At 55.1% G+C, this 27,323-nt stretch overlaps 1 protein-coding gene across 1 annotated transcript; it reads right to left on the bottom strand.

Annotated features, from left to right (window-relative positions):
- Positions 1-503: 503 nt before the first annotated feature.
- On the bottom strand, positions 504-26,254 carry LOC141917461 (LIM homeobox transcription factor 1-alpha-like). Its single transcript, XM_074810662.1, has 9 exons — positions 26,059-26,254; positions 25,521-25,598; positions 21,836-22,022; positions 3,431-3,663; positions 2,796-2,953; positions 2,637-2,714; positions 1,750-1,882; positions 1,236-1,394; positions 504-658 (listed from the first exon to the last, which is right to left on the bottom strand). The coding sequence occupies exons 1-9, from the start codon at positions 26,252-26,254 to the stop codon at positions 504-506; spliced, it is 1,377 nt and encodes a 458-aa protein (XP_074666763.1).
- Between the last annotated feature and the right edge of the window lie 1,069 nt (positions 26,255-27,323).

Below are 27,323 nucleotides of genomic sequence, written 5' to 3' on the forward strand. Positions count from 1 at the left end.
GAGGTGCCTCTGGGCCTTGGATTTTACTGTTGAAAATTAACCTTGTCCCATGAAGTCTGCATCTGGATTGGGAAATGAGGCAAATCAGCACAGCGAGAGCTGAGCTGCAACCAAGACTTCAATAAACTGAGTTCTTGTGGGAAGGGCATCTCCTGCTTCAAGGGGCAGCTCTGGGTAGCTTGGCCAGTCTTTGTTTGCAGGACATAATGCTCAAAAGCTTAAACACTGGACAAACTGCTAAAGTTACAGCTAAACAACGTCATACCATCGATCTACTCGTGGCTAGGAAAAAGGAGAGAGGCGATCCAAAGTCCTTCAGGCTGTGGAAGGTCTCCATGAGTTAGTGCTTATATGTGTGGCGGACCTCGTTGCCTCCTCCGTTGTGCAGTGCTCAAGGAAAGTCTCTGAAGGTCTCAGTCTTGTTTCTTCTCCCTCGCCCTCATTCTGAATTTGAAGCAGCATCCATCCGAGATACTTGTGAAGAGTCAGGAGCTTTTCTATGGTCAGGATGTGAAGTAGGAGCTCTGCATGGAGTAGAGTCGGTCAATGGGGTTGCCCACGCGGGCTTGGAGGAGGTTGGCTTCAGCTGTGGACAGCAGGCAGTCTCCCAGGTGGCTGATGCTCTCACTGTCCATATCGTGAAAAACTCCTTCAGAGTCTAGAGGAGGAAGGAAAAGGAAATGAGTGGGAACATGGCGTGTGAGGGTGACAGCAGGGCCGTGTTTCACCCAGAGCAATGGTCAGCAGGGCTGGTATGAGGTGAACCCCTCACACAGGACCAGCTTTAGGTGTAACTCTTTCCTGCCTCACTCAAATCACAGAATCCCAGAATCATTCAGGTTGGAAGAGACCCTTGGGATCATTGAATCCAACCATCAGCCCGACTCTGCAAAGTTCTCCCCTACACCACATCCCCCAATATCTCATCTAAACGACCCTTAAACCCCTCCAGGGATGGTGACCCCACCCCCTCCCCGGGCAGCCTATTCCACTGTCTGAGTTGGATTTCACATTGGATGGAGTGAAGACCCCAGCCCGCTCCCTGGCCCCTAGCAGAGCTCAGTCTGAGGCTCTGGCCTCTACAAACTGCTGAGAAAGACTCAGCCCAAAGTCCAGGTCCTGCGGAGTGCTCACTGCTGCTGGGCTGTGTCACAGCAGAGTTGGCTTTTCATGACTTGGAGTGCTCCGTGCAGCTTTGACACAGAGACAGGACAATCTCCCCACCGCTCTCCTACCGTAGGGGTGCAGATGGTCCCCTGGCAGCTGGGGCGGTGTCAGCCCTTGTCTGTACAAGTCTGTGCTGTAGCCGTTCTGGTCCAGGGGCAGCAGCTGCTGCTGGGGGATCCTGGGGTAGGGGACCATGAGCCCATCCAGGCCGTGAACACTCGCGCCGTCTAAAGACACAACCGGTGGGATGGGTTGAAGCAAAGGGTGTGCAGCACGCGCTGGGGCAGAGCACTGTCACAAGAACATTATTGACGTTGCTGCAGCGGTATTTGGTGCATACATGCAACAGAAAAGCCCCGTCGTCTTCTCAAAAAGAGGAGGTACGTGCTGCGTCACGAGTGCCCGGGAGTCTGGCTGGACATTACCAAGTTATTCCAGCTTGTACGTACCAATTCAGTTACAACCCGCCTGCTTTTTGCTAATCTCTTCCTGTGCCCGTTCTCGCTCAAATCCATCCGAGTCAATCCCCTCCGTCCCAGCCTGTGGCCCCCAGAGCTGTCACCGTGTGCCGTGGCTCCTCACCTTCGCTGTCATCGTTGCTCTGCCGGCTGTTGCGGCCGGTCCCGCGGCCGGTCCCTAAGCGAGGGTTGCCCAGCTGGTCTTGCTCCTGCTGTTGCTGCTGCTGCTGTTGTTGCCTGCGGGCAATCTTCTTCATCTGCAGGGAGACGGAGACCCCGCGTTTGAGGGTTTGACTGAGAGAGGAGGGGAAAGGGTCACGTTTAACACAGCAGCGGCCACGGCCACCTGCCTTGCACAGAGACCGAGCCCGGCCGCGGCACAGCCCTGCTCAGGCTCCTCGCGGTGACTCCTCTGCAGTCTCCCCTGCCTGAGAAACAGGGCTGGCAGGAAAGGCTGTATTACCTCTGTGGGAGATGCCATTTGCAGTTTAAAAAACAAACAGGTTTGTTTTATGACAAAGTGAGGTTTTCAAAGCCACGTATTTTCTGGTTTCGCCCTTTAAATTCTGCAAAATTAGAAATGTTTCAACTTCTAGTAGAAAGAAGTGGGAAATCCTTCTAGTCTTTCTATAGTGAGGGGGGAAAAAGCAAGTAGAAAAAGAGTAATAAAACCCACAACATGGAAAACCACAGAACCACAGAATCATCAAGGTTGGAAAAGACCTTGAAGATCACCTAGTCCAACCACTAACCTAACACTGACCGTTCTCAAAATGTTAAACCCTGCAAACATCTATAATTAATTGATTTTTATATTTCTCTTTAAGCTTGTGCTACTACTAGATAGTGGCCTGTAGGACCAGGGGGACCTGTGGTTTGGTCCTGCAGAGCTGTTCTTCTAATAATTTTTTCTTTTTCTAAGCTATTCTACGTTTCCTTTTACCTGAACGAGCATGTGGGATATCCCACAGGCAGGCAGAACGCAGCTGTGGCCCAGGAACCGACACTCACCTTGGCTCTTTGGTTCTGGAACCAGACCTGAACCACCCGCACAGTCAAGCCCGTCTCGGCTGCCAGGGTCTCTCTCACCTGTCCACAAAACCCGGAGAGCTGAATCAGAACTTAAGTTGCACTTAAAAGGATCCAAGCCAAGGAGTGGCCTCCTTATACCTTTCTGCAGGGTTTTGAGGAAACCTCGAAGGAGGCCTTGAACGCCCGCCGCTGCTGCGTGGTGAGGATGGTGCGCGGGCGCTTGGAGCGCTTGTGGTCTTTGCTCTCCTCGCCGCCTTTGCCGTGAGAGTGGCTGCCGTCCTCGTCCTCGCTTTTCACTGCAACGGAAGATCAGTAGCAGGGATTCAGCAGAGAGCCACCTTCCTGAGCCATCTCCCAGGGCAAGGATCCAGAGAAACTTTGACCTTCCAATAACTTTGACCTTCCAATCGCACCTTCTAAGGTGCGATTTGGAGCAGAAGTGTGGAGTGAAGCCAGGAAAGCTCATGGACCGAGCTGGGGCTCAGGGGAACGCTGTCAATTCTGAGACATCGCTGAAGGGCTGGCCTGGCCCCGTTTGTCCCTTCTGCTACATCTCAGCTCATCCAGACCTCTCCAGATTGGCCGAGTGGATCTCGGCAGCCTGGTACCCCCTTGGCTGCCTATCACCAGGGGGAAGAGATGCTAAAACCTCCACCTACCTCCATCTCCTCCCTCCGCATCCTTCCCCGTAGCTAATTAAGGCCTAAGCAGTACCTGCCCTCTGCAAGGCTCGCCCCGGTTCCCCACCCTTGGCTCCAGCCTTGGCCCCTCACCAGACTCAGTGGGCGCAGGGCTGATAGCGCTCAGCATTTCCTTCTCCTTCTCGTAGTCGCTGCGGCACAGCAGCTGCCCCTCTTTGAGCACAAACTCGTCTCCCCGCTGCAGGCGCCGCTCGCACTCACAGCAGTAGAAGCAGTGAACGTGGTAGACGTTCTCCAGCACCCGCATGATGAGCTCGGAGGGGGCGATCGCCTTCAGGCAGCTGCTGCACTTGGTCTGGAACAACCTGCAAAGAAGGTCCCGGCGGTTGGATGTCGGGCAGGGAAGATCAGCCCTGGGTTGGGGCTCAGGAAGCCAAGGGAGGAAGGGGGTGGGTGTTTGGAGCTGTGCTAGCACATCCCAGCAAGGAGCGGACATCCCAGTTGTGTTTTGGGGCTTTCTGACCCTCTGTGGGACCAGGGAAGAACACGAACTTGCCTGGCCCATCAGGACAGAGATCCATGTCCCCTCTTCCTCTCCAGGGCTGTTCACTGCCTGGCTTTGTTAGGTTGCTCCTAGTGAGAGGACTTTACGGACCCAGGGCCTGGAGGAGCCTTACGCAGGGAGTCCCACGGGAGAGGCTGTTTGTGCCCCACGCCGTGTCCAGAGAGAGAAATAAACAACTGCTGAGCGCCCCGCGTACAGAGCAGATGGTTCTGATGAAGTAATTTGGGATCTAAACAAATGTGAGCGGTGGTGGCTGCCGGCTGACAGCTTCTATTTAGCCACTTGACAAGAGAAAGTAATAAAATAGGGATTAATTAGGCTGTTGTTTAAACACACAGGATCTTCCCCACCAGCAGGGAACTCATAAACTGGGATTGAGAACAAGACTGGGTTAATCCTCCTGGCAAACTCTGCGGAGCAGGATGAAGAGGCTTACAGGGGTGGGCTCATCCCTTCCAAATACCACCCTGGATTTGTGCTGTGCGGTGGCTTTCGGCTGAAGTGTCTGGGACATTCCAACTGGAATGGTGTGGGATTTCTCTCTCCTTTGTGTGAGTGTGTTTGTGTGCATGTTCCCCTCTCCTTCCCTGTCTCTCTCTCCCCTCTTCCTCTTTGTCTTTCTGTAATTCACACTTGAAAAATAATAGTCGAATTTGAGTTGAAAAAGCTGGGAGTAAAGAGCAGCCTTTTAACCACAACCTCGCACTGTCTTAACGAAGGAGCAAACCAGGACTGTGTTCCAGGCACAATCCCAGTCCGAATCTGGGCTGAGTCCAAATCTGTCCCTTTCCTAACACCAACGTCCTTCTGTTACAGCAGAAATGAAATAGTAAAAAGAATAAAAAAGACCCAACAATAGAGCCAGCCCACAATCATGGCTATCTGGGATCAGTCGGGACCATGTGACATAAACATTAAGTTATTTACGTTCCTGGACTTTAAGCCCAGATGGAAGATAACGGTGATCTAGTCCAACCCAGAGACTCTCGCCCAGGGATTCCCACCTCGGGCCTGGATGTGCGGCGAAGGGCAGCCAGCCACGCTCTGGGGGCTCCGAGGCAAGGAGGATCTTCCGCATCCATTTGGAAGAGGTTCCAGAGGCCAACTAACTCCTCATTCCTTATTTCCACTTGGAATCTTACTTTATTCCATGCCCAGCAACTAGACTTTGTCATGTCTTTATCTTCTTGAGAACCGCTTATAATTAGTTATGCTGATTGTGGGTTCTTCCTGCCAGGTCTCTGTCCCTCGTCCTTCAAACAACTGGTTTAGAAGTGAGTGCTGACTTTTCTTTGCATCTCAGCTGGGAGAATTACTGTCCCTGAAGAAAGATCTGCCTGCCTTTGCTGTATGCTGTTGTGTAGCTGAATCTAGTGGCGCAAATATCACTTGACTTTGAGACAAGCCCCATGCTCCCGTCTGGTCTTACCGTACCTTTCAGAGACAGGTTTACACCCAGGCCAAGCTGGTTCTGCCCCAGAGCCCCAAAGCCAGGGACAGACACAGTAAGAACGTAGACCGGACAAACAGAAGCTTTACTTCAATATCCCGACCTGACTCCGAGTAAGGAAGAGGATAGTTTAGGAAAACACTGGTGGAAAACTCCCTGTCTTGTTTCACACTTGTGTTTTCTTAATTATTTTTATCCATATAGATTCTGGACATTCCCTGGGTCCTTTTATATTTCCAGCCTCAGTGATATCACCGGTTGCTTGTGGAAAGTGTCCAGAATTTTTTTCTTTTTGCTTAGCCAAGGTAGGTAGAGGAAAGCTTTGAGCGTGATGTGCTCCTGACTGCGAGCAGGCTGACAGCGAGAGGGATGGAGCAGAACAAGGAAACGTGGAGACAGATGTCGGAGCCGGGAAAGGAGACCTATTCACCTGCAAGGCACCAAGCCGATTCCTCCCGCTGCTGTTGGGACGAGGCAGTTAGCAAGCCTTATTTAAAGATGCTGTCATGTGCCAGATTTCCATGAAAAGGGCTTTTTTGCAGCTATCAGGTGAGGGAAGCGCCGTTACTGCAGCGTAACTCAATAACGCTTTTGGCAGCGCAAGGCCTGCACCCTCCCATCTCCCAGCTAAGCCCTGAAAACAAATCCGCTCTGCTTTGTACTAATTGAAGAAAACATTCAGCAAGCAGCTCATAAACACGGTGTCAGCTCGCATTACACAAAATTAAAATTCTCAGCCCCTCCAACACCAGGAATTCCTAAAGAGGCTGGTTTTAATATTGCCTGAATCCGTTTAAGTCAAGGTAATATTGTTTGGGTTGCCATAGGAACAAAATACATCTCCGTTGCTGGCAGTGGGTTACAAGGAGGCTTGGGAGGCTGTGCTGCGGACGCGGCTACACGGTGTCTAGAAGCAGCTGCCTGGAGAAACTATGCTGAGGGACAGTCCCAAAAATAAGCAGGTTCCCAGGTTCATAACGAAAAGTGCATTTAGGCACAGCAGTGACACGAGCAAGACCTCTGTGTGCTCCCGGAGAAGAGCAGAGCCTCAGCGGCAGTGGCAGGACCACTTCGAAGTGCCTGTGACTCACAACAGCTATATCCCACGTCGTTTGGAAAGACCCTTACGCCTCCTGAGCCTCATAGTCCACGTGCCTCCACTTGTATTTTGACCAGGTCTCCCCACATCCTTACTTAACACCCTGGTTTCCTCAAAATCCCAGCTGAGTTTGATTTCTGTTCAAGATTTCCTTACAGGAGATATAAGGCTATCAGCTTTTATTCCTGGGAATGTTCAGAAGCCGTCCAGTGAGGAGAGGCAGGTGCATTCACGCAGGTACATATCCCATGTCCTTCTTACCAGCTTGCCGCTAATTACCTTTGCAAAGGTAATTAGGTAGAACGATAGAATTTGATTTTCCTGCCAGGGGAGGGCTCACCTTGATGGAAAAAGTGTCAGTAGCAGGAAGGCAGATGGGCTTATAAGCGGGAACATCTCTGGGATTTGCAAAGGCGGCGGCTCTGGAGCAAGAGGAGCAGTTACTCACAAGTCAGCTTCATGAGAGAGGCTTGGGGTGACAGGGACAGGGTTTGGCAGCCGGTTCGTCACCCTGACGGACACTCGAGGCACGAGGACCAGCGCTGGGGGCAGAAGCAGCCTGGCAGCTGCCTGACGGAGGACAAGCACATCTGTACCGTTTGCCAACTCAGAGGCAGCACGTGTCACCCAGGCGGGGATGAAGACACAGGGCACCCTCAGAGAGCTCTGGCGCTGGGCCGGAGGCCAAATCCGCCGCCTGCCCACGCTCTTCCTGCCGGGAGGTACTTGGGGCCGGCTCTGGGGCCGCACGGCTGCCACATCTGCCGAAAAGGCTGAGCGCTGCCGGCCTGCGGGACGCGGGCAGCAACGCCCTGGAAGCCCCAACGCTATTTCTCTTTTTCTCTTTTACGCCTGGACGCTGCGGCAGCACCCAGAATCTTCTTGATGCTTCCTGAAATCTTGGTCCCAACAGCATCCTGCAGCAAGGAGTTACATACTCTGTGAAAACCAATTCCTTGATTTGATCCCCTCACCCTACCTACAGCATCACCGTCTCGTTTTTACCATTAACAATCCACCTTTCCTTTAATTACAAAACAGTTGGGGAGGGCTCAGCGTGTAAATTCAGTTCAATAAAGTTTCAAAGCGTGGAGCAGCGGGAAGAGGAATCACAGCGCAGCGACCACGTGCATCTGTCCGGCTTTTGCACCCAGCTGAGGAGCCTGGAGATCTTTCTACATTTTTTCAGACATTTCATGGACTTCATTTATCAGACTTTAGTGCTGGTAAAACACCCCAGCGCCCAACTCTCCGTTAATCCTTGCTGATCATCCCTGTCACCGCTCGGGGCACCGCTGGCTCTGCCGATGGCTCTGGAGGAGAAGCAGCCCAGCTCCCAGCTCTCCAGATGGGGATGAGCGGAGCAGCAAGTTATTTGAGAACCTCTCTGACCTGCCATGGCCCAGAGAAGACGCTGACCCAGGCCTGGGAAGGGTAATTTGGGGGGCACACGATGGTCTCGACGGGATTAAAAGGTGTTAATGAAGCAAGGAATAAGCTGGGAGGCCTGTGCTTCATGAAACTAGCTTATTTAGTTAGGGTTTAGTCAAAATGAAGCAGTCCAGGCTTAAGCAAGGTCTGTTTACTTAACATTGAGCTGCAAAATCCATTGTAGCCGTCTGAAATATTGAAGTGGAACTTGCAAAGCCTCTTTCCAGATTTCGGGCTGGGGGCTGAGGGCGTGATGGGGAAGGGGACACGCAAGGGAAACGAGGAGGCAGCAGCAGCACAATATGCTCTTTCATTCCCTACCACAACAGCCATTTCCCCCAATTCAGCGATACAGAGTGGCACCAGGGGATTAAGGGGGGAAAATTTCCTTCTGCTTAATTTCTGACTTCTTCCAGCAACGTCTGGGTCAGAGAGAGAAGGAGTAATTTGGGGGCAACAGTTACCTTTGCTCTCCATTCCCTCCAGAGCTCTTCATAGGTTACATGAATAGATTTACCCCCAGAAAGGAACTTTGTAAGTGTGTAATTATGCAATTGTGCCTCTTGTCAGAAATGGCCAAGACTCAAACATTCTCAATCTTCCTCTAATGTGAGCGTGTACACCGGAAAAGAAGTCTTCAGAAGTCAAAGCTTACCAAAGCCAAACTGCCTGCTGCGTGCAAAGCTCTGCCCCGAGGAGCGGAAAAAACAAATTTAAAGTAACAGGTGTTATCATTGCACTTAAATGTTTCACTAAAAGGCAGAAGGATGGGGAAGGAGTCGAAGAGCCACTGTGGCACTATTGCTGTTGCATCTTCACGGTCGCACAGAGGGAATGACCCGACCTTCTCCATCCAGCGCTGGAAATGGAAGGGTGAGGGCAGCACCACAGTCACGTAGGACAGAAGGATTTTGGGTCGGAGCAAAGAGATCTCCCCAGAGCTTTGCATCTAGCACCACGAGCAGCATTTAATGTAATTGCGCTCGGTTATAAAAAGTAGCCAAAAAAACTTCATCTCGTAAGTGTGGTCCTGCTTGGCTGGACCCTGTAAATGCCCTTGGCACCCACCCAGAAGGTAAGAGGTGTTACAAGCTCCGCTCCCTGGGCTTGATTCTGTTCATGTCAGCGATGAAAACTGAGGCTGAAACGCCCCCCAACCACTACCACTGCCGAAAACCTAAACCACAAGCAAAACAGAAAAGCAAAACAACACCAAAGAGGTTCCCAAAGCCAGAGAGATTCATAAATATTAAAGTGACACGAGTGAAATGCTACTGAAAGATTTAATACTGTGCTGCTGCTCTGTCCCTCAAGGGGTTAAACCCCCCACTGCGAGGATATTACTGCCAGCACGGTGGCACTGAGCCATCACCATATAATCTGATGAACTCTTTTATTAAATTTCACAGGCCTGTCTTCTTTATTAAAATCTCCCAGAATTCATAGGGCGCCTGTCATATCACTGCTGAATGCTAACAAAAAATGTGGGTTGGTTGTTTTTTTTTCCCCCCTTTTCCCTGAGTACTGCCAGGGAGGGATTGTGTTGCGGTGAGTGGCTCTGTCAGGTGAAGGAGAGGTGGGAGGGATGGTGCTACCGGCTAAAGTACAGTGGGAAAAGGGGGCTGCGTGCTTTTGCAAGCATGTACCCCCCCAAACCATCCCCCTCCACACCCCACAGCCGTTCCCTGCAGACAGAGCTCCGTGGCGAGGAAAATGGGTCGTAAAACTGAGTTTTACCTGTCTCCGTGCTTTCTTTCCTGGAGGGGCAGCTCGCAGCGCGCAGCCCTTCCCAAAGCCCGCTGTGAGTTTGCAGGGAGGGATCAGCGTGGCAGGACCACACTCTCCCCAGGAGCCAGTGTGAACCGCTGCTTCCGAGGAGGAAAAGGAGCAGACTCCTTCCAAACCCACCCAGGGCGGCGGGTGACAGCTCAGGGTGTACCCTGAGCCATTCGCCCCCACCCTTGGCTTGGAGCTGCTGACACCCCATTTCACATCCAAGCTGCCCTGCGCTCCCAGCCCCGCAAGAGCCCTCCTAAACTGAAAATACTCTGTCACTGGGGCTGTGCCACGGAGGGGAATCCAGCGCCTGCCATCACCCTCACCGCTGCGAAGCCGAGGCAAAAACGCTCCTGCTCTGCTTTAATCCCACATGAGGCTGCCTCTGAGCTGTAGGAAGGTGGGATTCAGCTGTTGAATCTCTACAGACTGGAACTAGGCTGCAGCTTTGGTTTTATGTTCTTTAGAGTATACTCTAAATGCTTTTTTTTTTTAATATTTCCAACAGGAGACCGTGGGAGTCCTACCCCAAGCTGAGCGGGGCACAGCAGACTGCGGGAGGCCCGGAGCTGCGCTGAGCAAGTGCAGCATTTATTTCTCTGGAGCCCGTGCAAAGTTCCCACCATAATTCGGAAGCTCTTGTGGGCTCCTGCTCTTGCTGTTTTTTCAAGGATATTCTGCAAGGTGTCCGGAATGACGGAGCAAAGCTAGTGCAGGGTAGAGGAGGTGGGTCCTGCCCCAAGCCAGCCACCCCTGGAGAGCAGCATTGCCCTCTTCTTTTTGGAATTATTTTCTTTTTCAAGTGCAGACAGTAGTGCCTTGGCGAGCTGCCCCACTTTAGGGCTCAGGCTGGTTCTTGCTCCACACAGAGCTCTTAGGAAGCTCCAATCCCTAGTTCAAAAAAAATGGGAACAGCATTGCTATGGGGATTCCACCTTTTTGGGAAGAGACAAAGTACCTCCCTGTTGTCCCCTGGGAAGGGAACCATCAGCTCCTTTCTCTCTCCTCTTGTTTTCCCCCTCCCCGCTCAACAAGACACAAACCAAAAAACTCGCTCCAGGTCCACAGGTTTAAAGTTGGGAGTTATCAATTCATATTGATTTTGTCCTGCCTTATTGCATGGCTCCGGGAAGCCTCCGCATCTCCATTAGTATGCCTGGCAGGAGAAGGGTTCCTTCGCTTAGTAGCTAGGGGTGATATTACCGATCCAGATAGTATCCAAACTCAATATCCTGTTTCTCCTTTTCTCATTTCCTGTTTGCAGGTCTGAATGCTGGCGTTGTCACAGCGAGACGGGGGAAGGCAGGGAAAAAGAGAGACAGCAGGACAGTGTGTGCACGGGAGAGGGAGGGCTGGCGGTGGGGGTATTAATGGGGGAAGTGAGGGGGAGGGAGGTAGAAGGGCTGCAGACACTTTTATTACAGATTTAATAATGACAAAAGAACATCATTAAACATTCATTAGAATTATTTAATTAAATTTTACTTTGGAAGGGGGGAAAAAAAAGAGATTAGATATGATGTAAAAAGCAATATTGATTGAGAAAAGAACAAGCTTGGGAGATGTGATTTAAATTAAACTCTGCGCTCGCTCCCTCTCCTCTCTGTTTTAAACGAGGAATGGGGCGTGTGGTGGCACAGGGGACGGCTCGGTAGCACACAGCAGTAACGGGGCACCGTGGCTGGGCAGGGCTGCTGCCTGCCACCAGGAATGACATTTCCCTCATCCCATCCTAACGTGGCGACCGGAGCCAACTTTTCCTGGCAAAATGCCCCCGGTGCCTTGGGAAGGGTTTCAGAGCTCCGCGCCCTGGGCTGAGCTGGGCAGGTGACAAGCTGGAGGTGGGCACTTGGCAACTGGAAACTGTAGTCCCTGGCCGTGTCCTGCTAGAGTTTTTCATAGCTCTGGGCATTTCCTCTCGGCGCTGTGAGGGTGAGGAGTCACAGAGCAGCCTCACTGCAAGGGCTGAGAATAAGTCCTTTAAAGTCCTTTAAAGCAGGACTCGGTTTAGAAAGAATTAACGTGCTCATACAAGACAGCCGTGGCCCAAGACATGGCTGGGACAATATTTCAGCAAAAAGCCAAGCCTGTGTTAAGGATTGGGAAGAGGAGAGGTACGCTTCTAAGACCTCAGGAAAAAAAATGGAGTGTAAAGTTGCCTTAATGAGTGATCTGCTCCAGAGAGAGCACGCCAAGCTAACGCAGTCAGCTTCTGAATCCCTCTGCATGGATGCTCGTAAGGCAGATACCAGTTAAACATAATCCAGATTTTAAAAATCTAAAGAGATTTTTTTTTAAACCATGAAAGCTGTTAAACTGTCACTTAACAGGAACCCACTTGTTTAACTCAAGAAACTGGCTGACTTAACAGTGAGGGAGATCTCCGTCTACAGACCAGCCCGCCTTGTGATGGAGGGGTAGGAATAAAGAGAAGGGAAGTTAAAAGTGAGAAGAAAGAAAAGAAGAGAATAAAAAAAAGGCAAGCCAAAGCCTCAGGGCCCAGGTGACAAACTGCAGCGTAGACTCTCCCAGTCCACAAAGCCACCAGCAAGTTGTACACAGGCGGTCTGTGACCCAAAGCAGCGCGGTAGGTTTGCTGCACCTCCAAGACGAACCGGGATTACTAGTTTAAACCCGAGTCTAGATTAACAAGGCAGCTTCCATTTTGGCAGTAGCTGAGAAAAGGCTGCCTGGTCGTGCACAAGCCCATTAAACGGGTGCGGTGCTGCGTGGCTGCTTGTTTCTCTGCTTAAACTGTGACCCTAAATTTACCTAAAGCCCTAATTTTAAAAGCACCAAAAGTGAATGACACAGCTTTTTGTGATTAATGTAACCAGTTTAACAGCATATTGTTAATTAACCTGTGTATCTTTTTTTTTTACAGCCTGAGCTTCTTTCTAGCTACAACTTTCTCCTGGCACCAGCAAAACCACATCCAGGAATCAGCAAAGGGATTTAGGTGCTGCTTCTCCTCACAAGCTGACCGGCTCCGATACACCGCGGCTGTATCGGCGGGACCCCAACAGTGGAAAAAACCTCCCTGAGCAGTCAAAGATGTGTGAAGCTGCCACCGAGATAGTTAGGATAAACTGTAATTAACCAAATCTAAGCTTAATTGCATTAAGGGTGAGAGAGAAATGAAAGCTGGAAGCAGATTATGGATCTGGCTTATAATTCAATTTGTGCAACAGCTAGGAAGGAGGGGGGCACATTCTCCAGCAGCGTGTTAGCAACGCGGGAGGAGGCGTGGGGCTACCCGGGCTCTCGAGCCCCTCGGTGAGTGGGAACAGCAGAGGGAAAGAGAGGGGGACTGGGGAGCAGAAGGTAGGAAAATACCTTGGGAGAAAAAGGGAGAAAGAGCAACTTAACCCCTCCCAGATGGCTGGGGGGACAGGTCAGAGGGTCTCATTTTTGGGGTGCTGAGTGCCACCAACAGCACTCGTTCAACATTGTCACCTTTAGTGCCCAGGCTTCTCAAAGGAAACGGAGGACGAAGAAACTGGGTGATGGATTGTCAGTGCAACACTTGCAGTGTTAGACAAGTTTAGAAATAAAAGAAATGTGATAATATGGGGATGGCAGCACCTCTCTGATAAATCACTTTCCCCTAAATCCTCACAATCAGCCCCACCAGCTGTGGGGTCTCCACGTTAGTGCAAACTCTTTGCTGAGACCGAGTGCCTCTAAAAACCTTCTAGTGGCCCCTCTCTAAAGGATCTAGAAGAGAGAAGAACCGGGTCTGGGCTCCCCTTGTGCTCCAGCAATCTCCTAGTCTGGGAGAAAACTGGTTTCTTAAAGCATTAACAGTTGAGGATGCCTGGTCGGGATGGTTGTGCTGGATGGGAGCCTCTCCTGCCTGCCTGCCTGCCTGCCTGCCCGCCTGCCTGCCTGCCCGCCTGCCTGCCTGCCTGCCCTCCTGCCTGCCCTCCTGCCTGCCTGCCCTCCTGCCTGCCCTCCTGCCTGCCTGCCCGCCTGCCTGCCCTCCTGCCTGCCTGCCTGCCTGCCTGCCTGCCTGCCCTCCTGCCTGCCCTCCTGCCTGCCTGCTGTCTCCAGCGCTGCAGCCCCTGGCACTGCTGGAAGCTGCCTCTCAGGAGTTTATTTCTGGCACCTTTGCCTTCGCGGCTGCCCTCTTGTGGTCCCTGGTCCTGGACTGAGAGAGATGCTGCGGCCAGAAGCAGGAGCATGGGACAGCCTCCAACCCTTGGGCGCTTTCAAAACTCAGAAATTGTTGTCCCAGAGCCCTCCCCGGTGGGCTGCTTTAGGAGCTGGCGCTGGGAGAGTTGACAGAGCAGCGTGTCGGCTTTCCTGCAAGCAAGCTGCAGTGCTCGGTGCGTGCAGGAAACATCCAGCCCCCCCAGGTGCGAGGGGTCCACGGTATTCCAGGCGGTATTCCAGGCACGGAGAGGGGAATGGAGGTGCTGGGATGAGAACTGCACCAGCACCCGGAGCTCTAACCCTGGTCCTTGCCTGCTAGCCCAGCCTTGCAGCAAGCCCTGCTCCTCGCCCAGACACCAGCTCTCTCAGGGCAGGAACCCACAAACTGGAGTTGTGCTGGGTCTAAACCGAATTAACCTGGGGGAAATACTGCCAGCCACGCTGTCCGAACCCAGCCAGGCCTTGCGTCTAGTGCAAACCCTCACAGCCACCCCTGACCTGAGCGAGACCTCCCTCCTCCTTCCCCAGCCCCACGTGCTGCAGCCAAGCCCGGAGCGAGCCCGGGGAGCTCTGCAAGCCGGGCTGGGAGCAAGGCAAGGTAGAGCTGTAGCCCGTCTATCAGCACCACGTTAATAAGCTCAGCCCTGAAGAGCTGGCTGTCGAAGCCTGTGCCGCTCTGAGACTGCTGGACCATGTCCACCTCCCCAGCCCCAGGTGGTGGCATCCTCGATATCTGCTTCGTGCCCGAAAAGTCACCTGCAGCCTGAAAGGGATAAGAAACATCTTTCACTGGAAGCGCCGAGGATCCAAAACCTTTACAACCACTCGATTGTTAAGGTACATCTGTGTCCTCTGGTTGGGGGGAGACGGTACCGTGAATTATGGCTGTTTACTTTGATATCTAAGTCTTTTTTGGGGTCATATTTTCCTTTTCCTCATCGTAAGAGAAAGCAAATTTTTTTTTGCAGGCAGGCATAACTGACATTAGACTATGGTCACAGGGCTCCAGGAGCTGGGTGGTTAAGAAAACTCTGCCCAGTAATAGTATGAAAGTTGGTGACATGGGGTCTGGGAGACACTCAAAGCCATGGGACACAAAACAAGGAAGGAAAAAAACAGCCCAAAAGAGGAAGAGTATCTATCAAAGTAAATTACATTTAATTAAACTAGAAAAATAATGTGCCACACAGAGAAAAAAGTTCTTCCTCCCCCAGGTATTCCCCCCATTAGAAAAACAATCCAACAGCGATGGGGAACAGACAGCACGTGGTGGCTGGTCTCTTAATCGCGCTCAAGGCGCATCTGCATATTTCTTTCATTTCGCAGTGATTATAGAGTTAGTGTTTAATTTCCTGGGCCCTGCGAACAAACCAATGCAAGGGAACAGTGAGAACTGGGGTAGGAACAGCTTTGTGTAATTAACGTCATTAATCATCAGACGGGCTTCGTTCTCAGTGGGAGACGGGGCTCAACCACCCACCCGGCGAGGCAGGAGGAAATATTTGGGATGGGGGAAAAAGGCACGAGATTTTGTGATTGGGTTGTTCACCGAAGCTTTGGGGAGCTGGTCCTGCTCCACGGCAGCGCTCATGCCGTGTCCAACAGACGTACGGCTGCAAACCCACCGTGGCTGTCCTAAAAACAGGCCCCCAAGCTCTATCCCAGGTTCAAGCTGCCCAATTTCTGCGCTACTGAGGCCCTACTGGTCCTCTCTGGTGGAGCAGGGATGGCTGCAGTGACCTCCCCAGTTTGGAGGAGCAAAGTATCTCAAGGTACCAGCTGTGGGTGCTCCTCGGAGGACCAGCGACAACTCGCCCTGCTAATGGGTGCTACCGAAGGGTGACGGGACTTGGTCCCATCACCCAGCCCAGGGGAGCTGGGAGGAGCTGCCGGCTCGTTCCTTCCCACCTCCTTCGTCCCCTCGGCTCCCGTTGTGCTACTCATGGAGGTACCCGCAGGGTCTGTTAGCCGGGCACGCGGGCTCCATTCATCACTGCCTTGTCAAGGGTGCTCATTATCTCATTTATTTGCTCACTTCTCAGAGCGCTGTCACTTTTCATTACCTCCCTCCAGCCGGATGGAGAGGGAGGGCCAGGAGAAGACATGACTTGGGGGGACCCCGTTGCTCAGCAGACGGAGGAGCCCCGTGGCCGAGCGGAGCAGGAGGGATGGATTGGTAAAGCAAGGTGGGACGGGCAACCAGAAGCCCCTTTTTAAGAGTAGTAGCTTTCATCAGCCCTTGCAATCCGTCACATTTTGGCACCGTTTTGCCCTCAAGTCCCTGTTTTTTGGGTTATAAATACACCTCAAGCACCATTTTTTAATATCATCATGCCTAGGAAACACTCTGATAATTTCTGAGCTGACCAAATGTCCCAAACGCCGCAAAGGGGAAGGCGAAGCTTTTATACTTAAAAGCCAAAACAATCCCACCACAAGAAGAAAAAAAACCCAACAAATCCTTCTGGTTTCAACACCAGTTTCATCATTTTTAAGGCCTGACTTCTGCTTCTGGAATGCAATGGGGTTTGCACACAGCGCCTGGGCTCATTCTTGTCCTGTCCCAACTGCTCCTACCCGGGAGATCTTTGCTCGGAGGGGAGCCCTCCCACATGGTTTTAAACATTAACCAGCTTGCTCAGAAGAGTTGCCAAGTGCTCGGTCGGGGTCAGTCCCCGATATTCAGGCAGGGAGGGTCACTGCCTGGTTGGCAGGGAGAAGCAGGGCTGCTGCCTACTCCTCGGCTGTTCTCTGGATGTACAAGAGACTTTTGGTCCCCTTTACCCTCCCTCCACATCCCAGCCATCGCCTGAGCCCACATCTTTAACCTGCTTACTCCGCCCGATGAAAAAAGTCAGCTCCTATTTCCTGTTTTTCAAGCAACTCCATTCGTATCACTGCGCTCGCCTTCTCCTAACCTGCACAGCCCAGAAAATTGGCCAAAGTGGTTAAAGGTCCCCAAAGGACAATGCTGGATGTCACCCCAGGGTACCAAAATACCTATCTGGCAGCTGTGCACCAAACTTGGAGCCCAAGTTTCCCGTCTCTGCTCTCTGAACACCCTTGCTCGGCAGGCAGGGGCAGCTGAGGTGGGTTTTTAAGGCAGATGAGCTTCTCCTGGTTCAGAAGGATCTCCCTAAACCTTGGCCACCCTTTCGTGGGCTTTCAAAACCCTCATGGCTGGGAATATTATCTCAGCTTCATGTGCAGCGCTAGAATCTGCCCCTCTCACCCAGCCTAGCTCCGAGAGGACCCCAGAACGGATGGAGGCAACGCCGATGGCTGCGATGTGCTGGTCAACCCCTCCTCAACCCTCTTGCCTCTACAACCAGATGGAGAAACCGCGTGATTCGGGCAAAGACCGGGGACCATGAGGGCACTGGCGAGGACTTGGTCTGTGCTCAGCTGTGCCGGTCACGTGCCAGCAGCCGCTCGGCAATGGAGAAGCTGCAAGTCAGGTTCGAGCCGAGTTCACCCCGTATCTCTACAGAGGACGAGCAAATCATCTCCACATGGGCAAAAGGAGAGTGTGGAGGAGAGGGGGAAGGCTGCCAGCGCAAGGCTGCGGTTCAGATCCCTCTTGACAGCTCCCCAGCAGCCCCCACATCGCCTGTCATTCCACAAAACAAACTTCAAAGTAAACAAGGCGCCCAGGACTGGGCCGTTGCAGCCACTCTATCATCGTTCAGGAGTATTTTTCCTTCCTTCCCCGCCTCCTCCTGAGCCATTGCATTTACACGAGCTGCCCGGAGCTGGATTTACAGGGCAGGTGCCTGAGCAAAGCGCAGGAGAGCTGGCTGGGCCCCAGGCAAGAGGGGAAGAGGAGAGTTTCACAAAAGCCTTCAGATTGTGGTTTTATATGATAGGGACTGCAGAACAACATCCATCTTCAGGCTTAACATTTCATCTCTAGATCAACAGTCCGTTCCTTCCCCCACGTTCAGCTGCAGCTGCTGGCTTATCTCTCCATTAAAGCATTTTCCTCTTATTGCACAGTTTCACATGAGAAGGAATAAATGCCAGATGGGTCTCCCCTCCAGGTCACCACGCTGCAAGCCCTGGTCTACGCCGCAGCCCAGGGCGACACTGGATTCTGCAGTCTGGGATTCATCGCTGGCCAAAACCACGAACTTTGGAAAGTCAAGGCCAAGAATGAATCCTCTGGAGGACAAGATTTCCAAACAGGAGGACTGAGAGTTTGCCTCCCTGGAAATTCCCATGCTGGAAGCACAAAGGTGCTGAGCAGAGACGCCTTCAAAAGTGCCTGAAGCACCAACTTTCAAAAGCATTTAAGGAGTTGGAGACCCTAAGGGGTGTTTTTGAAACTGGCCGAGATACTTTGGCGCACAGAAGCGGGATGGAGCAGACCGTGCCAGGGGTCTGCAGCCCTGCAGCTGCAGCCGAATGCAGCACGGCGCTAGGAAAACCAGCGTGGCCACGCTATCCTGCCCAAAAATCAAAGCAAAAAAGCAACGTTGGAGGCTGAGGTCTCTCCACGTGGAAATGCCGTCACTGGCCTCGGGTCAGGCCCCCAATTGCCTGGAGGAGGAGACGATGCTCCTTACAGACCGGTCTTGCAAACATGTTTTTATCTGGTTATTCTTAACCACAGTGGACAAACCCACTCCAGCGCCTGGCTCCTGTCTACCTGCAACACAGCCAAAGCCACGACCTTACAGACTTCCACCTCCCTTGGGTCAAAGCATCCTGGGACCCTCACCCTTTGCCGGGACGGTGTGGGTGCTGCTGTGCTCGTGCAACCTGTCCTTCCTCTCCACGTCAAGCTGTGGCTGTGCCTGCCAGCTCCTTGTCCCTGCCTCTCCCAGCCACCCTGGGGAAGCGGGCAAGCCCCCATATTTTTATTACCATTCCCATCGCTGCCAAGCGCTTGCGTCAGTGGCTGGGAGGAGGCTGCACCCTCCTTTATGAAGCACAGGGAAGATAAGATTGAACTGTTCAGTCTTTAAGAGGATGCTGCCAAACTTCAGGGCATTGATGGAGCATCTTCCTGGCAGCATCCTTGGATGTTTGTGTGTCCCATCACCAGCTCTCCCCAGCGGCACCAGCTGCAGGACATCACAACCAGAGACAAGTTTTCCGGGCAGCAGCACTGTCCCCCCACTAATATTTCAGTGGAAGTCTCGATACAGGAGGGATGAGCTGGGAGGGAGCATGTGGGAGCACTTTGTGCTGTGCCCACAGGAGATGCTTATTTGGCAGAGGAGAACCAAGGAACCACCACCGTCAGCATGAGCCACGAACCGAGCCTGACCCATTGCCCTGGTGCCATGGCATTAATGGCATTGCCAGCAGCCTTGGTGACAAGCAGCAACGTCAGGGAGCTGCTGAGCTCTGAGGAGCTCCCTATCCCAGGGAGGGAGAAGCTCACAGTGTTTCCTGATGTAGCTGAAGTTTGCTGGAGTGTCACCAGGGTTGTTTAGCTCTCTTGCGAGAGGCAGAAGGAAAGGCAGCAGCCTTCAAGCCATCCCCTGCCTTCGAGCCATCCCCTGCCCTGCTGCAGGGTGGACGGAGCCAGCAGCCGGTGTGGAAGCGGCTCCGTTTATTTACAGCCATGATCAAAGTGCTCTGTGCCAAGAGATAACCGCCGGCCGACTCGACCCTGCCCCGGCTCTGTGGAGTGATGCCGCTCGGTTGGTGCATCCAGGCAGGAGGCTGCGGCGTTGGCTCATCCTTCACTGCCAGGAGCAGGTCCCGCACTCCCGTCAGGCTCTTCCAGCTTATCTCTTGTTCCCGAGATGCTGAAGGAAAGGGGGTGGCCAGCAGACGGGCTCTCACCACTCAGAGCTCAGGGATCAGCCTTCGGGGAAACGAGTGGCTTGTGCCACATCACCCCCCCGCCTAAAAAAATGCCATCTGGGGGTCGTTGGGGCTGCCAGGGGAGGGCAGAACTGAGGACATGAGGCTGTCCTGAGAGGGCAGCCCCTTTCCCTGTCCTCCCGGACTCATTTCCAGCAGCTGCTCTGCTGCAAAATGCTTCCAGGCTGCAAAAAATGGGGGTGCACAAATAGGCTCCCTGGGCTTCCCGGTGCCCTTTGGAAAGGGACGTCACCAGAGTCTGAAGGAAAGCGAAGGGTGAAGGCTCCAGTTTCCAACCAGAGCGGGTCAGAGTGAAGGGGAAAGGATTTCCCTGTGACCACAGAGCCAAAGAGTGGCAGAGGGAGGAGATTCTCCATCCCGTGTTCACCTCCCAACAGTGTGAGAAGTGCTAACAGAAGCACCTGAGTGGCCGTGTTAAAAAAAGTGTTTACAGAATCCCAGAATCCCAGAATCCAGTTTATGACCACTAAAGGCAAAAAACCCTTCACTGCTTTAGTGCTGGGGCAGGATGCGGCCACTCCGCCAGCTCAGGCGCGGCCGCAATTCGGGGACGTGCTGCGGGAGATGCTGCTCTTTGAGTTTTGCAGACAAGGCTGAGTTTGGGATAAATCTAAAAACCCGATTTTTTCCGAGGATTTCACATGCAGCAATGGTTATATTTATCAAATCACGCAGCGCAGAGCAGGTGTCTCCTCCCCCCGCGGTCCCACAGCCCCTCCAGGTACCTGCCACGCGTTCGTTTTAGGGCTGTCTCCCTCCATATCCACCACCACAACCCAGCTTGCACTTACAAAATGCCCTCAGCCCCTCCGGCTCCGCGGGCCGCTTCGCTCTGTTCAGCTCCCTCTGGACTCGCTAACGCTCAGACACCTCATTTGACGCGCAATTAAAATTATACAACAAGCAGAGGAGTGCGACAGCCCTGTCTTCTCCTGGAAGCCTTGGCAAGGTGGTCAAAAGCAAATGAAGTTGGACTAGATGATTGTTGTAGGTCCCTTCCAACAAATTATTCTGTTCTATTCTATTCTATTCTATTCTATTCTATTCTATTCTATTCTATTCTATTCTATTCTATTCTATTCTATTCTATTCTATTCTATTCTTTTTTTATTTCTTTTCCATTCTATTCTATTCTTTTTCTATTTCTCTTTTATCTCTCCTCTCCTCTCCTCTCCTCTCCTCTCCTCTCCTCTCCTCTCCTCTCCTCTCCTCTCCTCTCCTCTCCTCTCCTCTCCTCTCCTCTCCTCTCCTCTCCTCTCCTCTCCTCTCCTCTCCTCTCCTCTCCTCTCCTCTCCTCTCCTCTCCTCTCCTCTCCTCTCCTCTCCTCTCCTCTCCCCTCCCCTCCCCTCCCCTCCCCTCCCCTCCCCTCCCCTCCCCTCCCCTCCCCTCCCCTCCCTTTCCCTTTCCCTTTCCCTTTCCCTTTCCCTTTCCCTTTCCCTTTCCCTTTCCCTTTCCCTTTCCCTTTCCCTTTCCCTTTCCCTTTCCCTTTCCCTTTCCCTTTCCCTTTCCCTTTCCCTTTCCCTTCTACACACGTGGTGGTGTTGGCCCTCCCGAGGGGACAGCGTTGCCACCACGAGCAGAGCCGAGCCCAGCCCCTGCCCACGGCACAGACAGGCACAACCACGCGGTGTAACCACAGACGGGGGCTCCCACCACCCCAGGAGCGGGTCCCCCCTCGCCCCCAGGAGCAGGTGCCCCACTGCAGGAGCGCGCCGGGCTCCCAGCGTAAGGGGAAGGGGACATCCCACCCCGTCCTTGCCCGAGCTGCTCCTCGCCCCGGGAGCAGGACCTCTGCTGCAAAGCGAAGCTCTGTGAGTTAAACCTGCCAGCCCACGTGTCGCAGGAGGACGAGGCACGGAGCGCTGTCACCTCCTGGGCGGCCTTCGCTTCTTGAAAAGCATCGCGCCAGCCCACAGCTCATCCTTTCTGCCTCCTCAGCCAACAGCTCATCCCTTCCTCCTCCTCCTCCCTGCCATGTCACCATGGTAAATCAAAGCCAAACACCGTCCCTCTCTTTGGCAACACCCCTCTGCAGGACACCTCTGTGTCCTTATCACCCCCCACCGGTCCTCGCCAGCTGACCTGACCCCGACACCACGATGCCTGTTCCCAACCCACCCTCCCAGAACCCCACCTCCTGCCCAAACCCACCCTGCCTCCAGCACAGCCACGACAGAGCCAAGAGGGAAGGAAAAAAAATCAGAGAAACTCAGCGGCACTTACTTCTCGTAGTCGTGTTTGCAGTAGAGCTGCCGGTTGCGGCAGTAGCAGGTCCCGGAGAGCGGCTGCAGGCAGACGGTGCATTTCACGCAGCCTTCGTGCCACGAGCGCTCGTTGACGCGCAGGAGGAACCGGTCGGAGATGGGGGTGTCGCAGCCGGCGCACACCTCCCGCATCTTGGAGTCTGAACCTGGGCAGCGGGGAAAAGGCGGCGTGAAAAGGAGGATCACGTCCTGCAGTAACAGTGTGTGTCTTTTGGGAGGGGGTGATGCTTAGCCTCACATAACTCCTTGCAATCATCCACTGTTGGGTTTTGCTTTGTTTTCTTAGAGCCACGTGGCATTAGTGTAGGAGAGGGAGAAGGGAGGCTCAGCATAGAGTTTTTTTGTGACAACCTTGGAAATAAATGTCAAAGTTGGCTCTGCAAAAGCAGCAGGTTTTGGGTTTCTCCGCAGGTGGTAAATTCCTGGTGAACCCCAAGCCCACGGCTCTGGCACTGTATAAATCACAGAGGACACACATTTGGGAACGGGAGAGCAAATATATGTGTGTCTCGATGGGAGACAGTGGGTGCTGAGCTTGTTGGAAACCTTGGTCAGGGTCAGAGGACAGACCTGCATCTGAATTTCATCCAGTTTCACCCCAGATTTGGTGCTAAGAGCTGCTTAAAAAGGCTCCAGAGCTTTGGCATTTTTTTCCTCCTCGGTGTTATCAACATGTAAATCTATGGCTGCTCTTCAAAGGCTTCATCAGGAGAACTTCAAGGTAAAGGAGGGAGCAATAAATACGCTATCTGGTGCGCTGGATCTGGGCTGCGGGCTGAGCCAGGCAGCGGCACCCTCTCCGATGTCCACAACCTCCACCCTGCCAAGCTCCTTGGCTTTTACGAGCACTTATCTCTGTCCTCTCCAGACTCTTGATGCTTTTACCCTCCTGTCAGCTTGTGGATCCTGGGGTAACACCCGCCCAAGCCCCCTCGGAGGGTTGGGAGGTTGATGGTGTCCCATGGACGACACAGTGAGCTGCCAAGGGCTGCTGCACCTTGGAGGAACGTGGGGTTGAAGGGGAACACTAAGCCCAGCTCTAATTTGGGCACCATCCCAGGGCAAAGAGACAAAGCCAACCAGTAGCGCTGGCAAATGGCAGGAGACGCGTTCCAGTGGAGAGCGCGCGCCTCTGCACCAGGCTGCGAGACCCAGAGGAGCATCTCCAGCAAAAGGGGATTTTCTGCTTCTCCGGGAAGGTGCCGAGACCTTCCCAGCCCCACAGATCTTCTCTCCCAGGCTCTGGGAAGCAGCGCTTACACCTGCCCACACTCCTCCGCTGGGGAAGATCCCGGCCAGGACCCTGAATCAGCCCATCAGCAACTTGTTTTCCAGCTCCTTGGTCTCCTCCGGCCCAAATGGGTGGCAGGAGGATGGATGAGCGGGGCATGGAGCAGACAGGACCGCCACGGTGGAGGCAAAATGCCAGCAGACAGAAAGTATCCGCGAGCAGGAAGCTTTCAGAACACTTTTTCTGTCGAGCTTTAGCTTTCCCGAAGTCCTGAAATCATTTGAAGCCGCGGCAAATGCTCTCTGCTGTGAAGGGCGCTGCTGCTGTTACACCAGCACAGGAGGGATTGTTTGCAGGGAGCAAATCGGGCTAATTTGGGCTTTCTAGGCACCCAAAAATGGGGGTGTCTTGTGCTAAAGCAGCTTCTGCCCCACTTTATTGCGGTGTTTGGGTTTGGGTCCTGCATCTCCAGCATCCCAGCCGGCGCCGCAGCCAGCTGAGCCTGCAGACGTGCCCGGGCGATGCCGGACGTTGCGGCAAGCCGAGTCCTTTGCAGCTCCCAGACTCGGCACAGCTCGTTAATTAAGTGCTGGGACCTGGAAATCGGGTGACAGCATCAGCTGGAGAGGGGACCAGACCCTGCCAGCCCTCCTTGCGGATCGGGATCCAGCAGATCAGGAGTGGAAATGAGGATTTTAGCCCAAGAAGAGGAAAAATGAATGTCTGCCGCGCTGCTGGTGGTGCGGGAGCAGCAGCACGAGAGTTGTCAGGGTGCAGCTCCATAACGCCAGGAGTGGCCAAGGCAACAAGCAACCACGTCCCAGGGGCTGCAGGCACGTGCAGGGGTTTGCTGCAAATATTTATCCCACGTCAAGCCTCCACACCTCACTTTTTTCTCCCTTATTAATGGCTGGAGTCACATATTTTCAGCCTTCTTGACTTTGACCCCACGGGCTGCATGTCACTGCGGGATCAGCCAAAGCTCCAGTGGGTTAGAGGCATCTGGGACTAAAAATCCCCAACTCCTCTTTAATTTAGGGGGAAGAAGCAGGGAATAATCTAACAGTAAATTAGTCTGAGAGCAGATAGTTAAATTGCCAGGGAGCTCCAGGAATGTGGGATCAGTTTAAAAGGGAGAGACACAAAACTTCAGCCCGGGGATGTTTGTCCCTCCCTCTGGCTCCGTGAGCAGGCAGGAGGATGCCAGAGATTTGGGATGGCAGGAGGCAGCAAAATCCTGCCTGCTGCCTGCTGCCTGCCTGTGCCGTGGCTCGGGATGCACGGGCAGGGCCCGGAGAGGAGGTTTCTGCCCAGAGATAAGTCACAGCTGAGTCTCGCTCGGCACAAGGCCACGAACACAGCGATGCCGTAACACAACGGGAGAGGAGCGAGCGATCCCGAGCTCCGGGGGGAAGAGGGGACATGAAAAATCCTGGGAAAACTGTCGGCCTGCCTGAAACCCCCACAGCCAGCCCGGGAGAAAGAGGCAAAACTGAAAGTAAAGGAGATTCTGCCCTAAAGACCATCAGGCTTCTAAAAACGCAACAGTTTGGGCTTGCAAATATGTTAAGGAAGAGGAACCCCGGCCCACCATGTTGTGTCTCTCTGCGAAAGGGAAAAGGGACGACGAGGGGGACACGACCCGGCAGGGACGCGCGGGGAGGCAGCTCTGGGTGCCTCGGCCAGAATTAACCCCCCGCATCCAGACACCCCCCCACGGCCTGTGAACCCCCCGCCGGCTCCGGGGGGCAGACATCCTCACTGTCGGCAAAACTTGGGGTCGGCAAAGGCAGCGCTGGCCGGCGGCTGGGCTGGGCGAGGGCCGCGGCGCCGCGGCGGGGCCCTGCACGAGCTGCTCCCCCAAACCACCGGGGCACCGGGATCAACTGAGGCTCCGGTGGGGTTTATCCGGGGGGGTCGGGGCGGGCAAGGGATGGATGTTCGCGGTGTCCCCGGCCCTTCCGGGCTCTGCGCCCTGGGCCGGTGCCGTTTGCCGTTAAGGACAAGCTCAGCTGCTTTGGGGTTGCCCGATGGCATTTTGCAGCGTGCCAACATCTCGCCGTGGCTTTTGCCTCCTCCAAATTGGCAAACCCCAAAGCCAGGCTGAGCGAGGGGGGTGCTCCCCCCTTCGCCAGGTCACCCCGACAATGCCAGGGGGGACGGAATCTCCTTCCCGAGCGGGGACTAAACGCCGCAGAGGAGCGGGAGATGCCGTTGACGGCCGAGGGGATGATGCGGTTGGGAGAAAACGGGCAGGGCCGGCGGGTCCAGCTGCAACTTGCGGCCACGCCGAGACCCCCGGAGCGGCCCGGGGAGGAGGAGGAGGATGGGGCGGGCAGCTGGGGGGGCTGAGGGGGTCCCCGCTCCCCACTCCCCGGTGTGTGACCCCGCTCCCGGTCTCTCCGGCACTCACCGAAGCCCAGGACCGGCGTTGCCTGCTGCAGGCAGGACGGAGCCTCTTCCGTCTTCATGCCGGCGGCCAGCGCGGGGGCTGCGGGCGGAGAGGAGCCGTAAGAACCGGGACCGGTCACCCCCCCTCCCGGTGCGTCGGGGGCTCCCCGGTGCCTCCCGGTCGTTTGCCACCTCCCGGAGCTCCGCTTAACGAACGGCAACGAAATCCCGGCGGCGGCGGCGGCCACCCGACCCGCTCCTCCCGGTCCCGTTGGGGTTAAGCCCGACCTTGCCCCCGGCATCCCCGGAGCCCGCACCGGGGGCTGCGCCGGGGGCTGCGGCCGCGGGGCTTCCCCCCCCCCTTCCCTATCCCGTCCTGTCGGGACACGGCGGCCCGACGGGTCCCTGCGCTGCCAGTGCCGGTGCCGGTGCCGGTGTCTCCGGTCACGGATGGGGCGCACCCCCGTGTCACCCCCTCCCCCGCCCTCCACGGGGCATCCCCCGCCGGTCGGTTACCGGCATCACATCCCCGCCCGTCCCGTCTACGCGCGGGCACTTACCGGGATAACGATACCGGCAGCGGTACCGGCAGCGGTACCGGCAGGGAGGGGAAGGGAGAGGAGCGGAGCGGGGCGCGATCGTGCGCGGGGCAGAGCGCGCAGCCCCCGCCCGTGTCCGCGCCCGCGCCCGTGAGCGCCGCCGCCCCCCGCCTCCCCCGGGAGCGCGCCTGAGCCGGGAGCGCGTCGGGGGCCCCATCAAGGCGGGGACCCCCCCCGCTCCGGTCTGGACACCCCCTGCCCCCCCGCTCCCCGCTCCCCCCGGGGGGTTGATGCCGGCAGAGCCCGGTGCGCCCAAAAGGCGATACCGACGGCGTCCCCGGCGGCGGGTGTCGTGACAGAGGCCGCGCTGCTCACGACAGGGACTGTCGCAGGCAACGGGGGAGACTCCGCGGGGTCCGGACCGTCGCGAGGCGGGGGTGAGGGGGGGAGCGGGGGGCTCCGCGCCGCCGGTCTCGTTAATCCGCCGCCGCTCACCGCGGGGCCGCCGGGGTCTCTCACGACAGCGCTGTCGGCGACAGGGCAGGCGGCGGCGCGTCCTCCCGCCGTCGGGGCGGGCGCGGGGGGCGGCGGAGGGGGGGCCGGGGCTCCGCCGGGTCCGTGACCCTCCCGCGACTCCTCGAACGAATCCGCCGCCGGTATCGTCCGGGGAACCGGCGCGAGGAGGGGGGACGGGGCCAACCGGGACCGAGCGGCGGGGCCGAGCCCTGGAACCGGGCACCGGGCGGGACCCCGGGGCTGCCGCCGGGGTGGGGTGTCCCGGGAGCTGCCTTCGGGTTGGGGGGGGGGGCACGGCCGGGGACCCCCGGCACCGGGCGGCTGAGAGCGGCTCCCGGCCGCTCCCTGCAGCGCACACGTGTGGGCACAACCGCACCTGGCAGGGCACGGACAGCCCGGAGTGTGCACACACACACACACACACGCGTGTGCACACCCGCTCCTGCAGCACACACACCCTCTAATGTGCACACACACGTGCACACATGTGTGCACACTCTCTCCTGCAGCACGCACCCCCCCGTAGTGCACACATACACACACACACGTGCACACACCCACTCCCTGCACAACACACACCCTGTAGTGCTCACACACACACATGCGTGTGCACACCCCCTCCCATAGCACATGCACACCCTATAGTGTTCACACACACACACACGTGTGCACACACCCACACCCTACATGACACACACCCTATAGTGCTCACACACACACACGTGTGCACACCCGCTCCCTACACCACACGCACCCTGTAGTGCTCACAC

Source organism: Strix aluco, chromosome 38 (genome assembly GCF_031877795.1).
Source record: "Strix aluco isolate bStrAlu1 chromosome 38, bStrAlu1.hap1, whole genome shotgun sequence".
Classification (NCBI taxonomy): domain Eukaryota; kingdom Metazoa; phylum Chordata; class Aves; order Strigiformes; family Strigidae; genus Strix; species Strix aluco.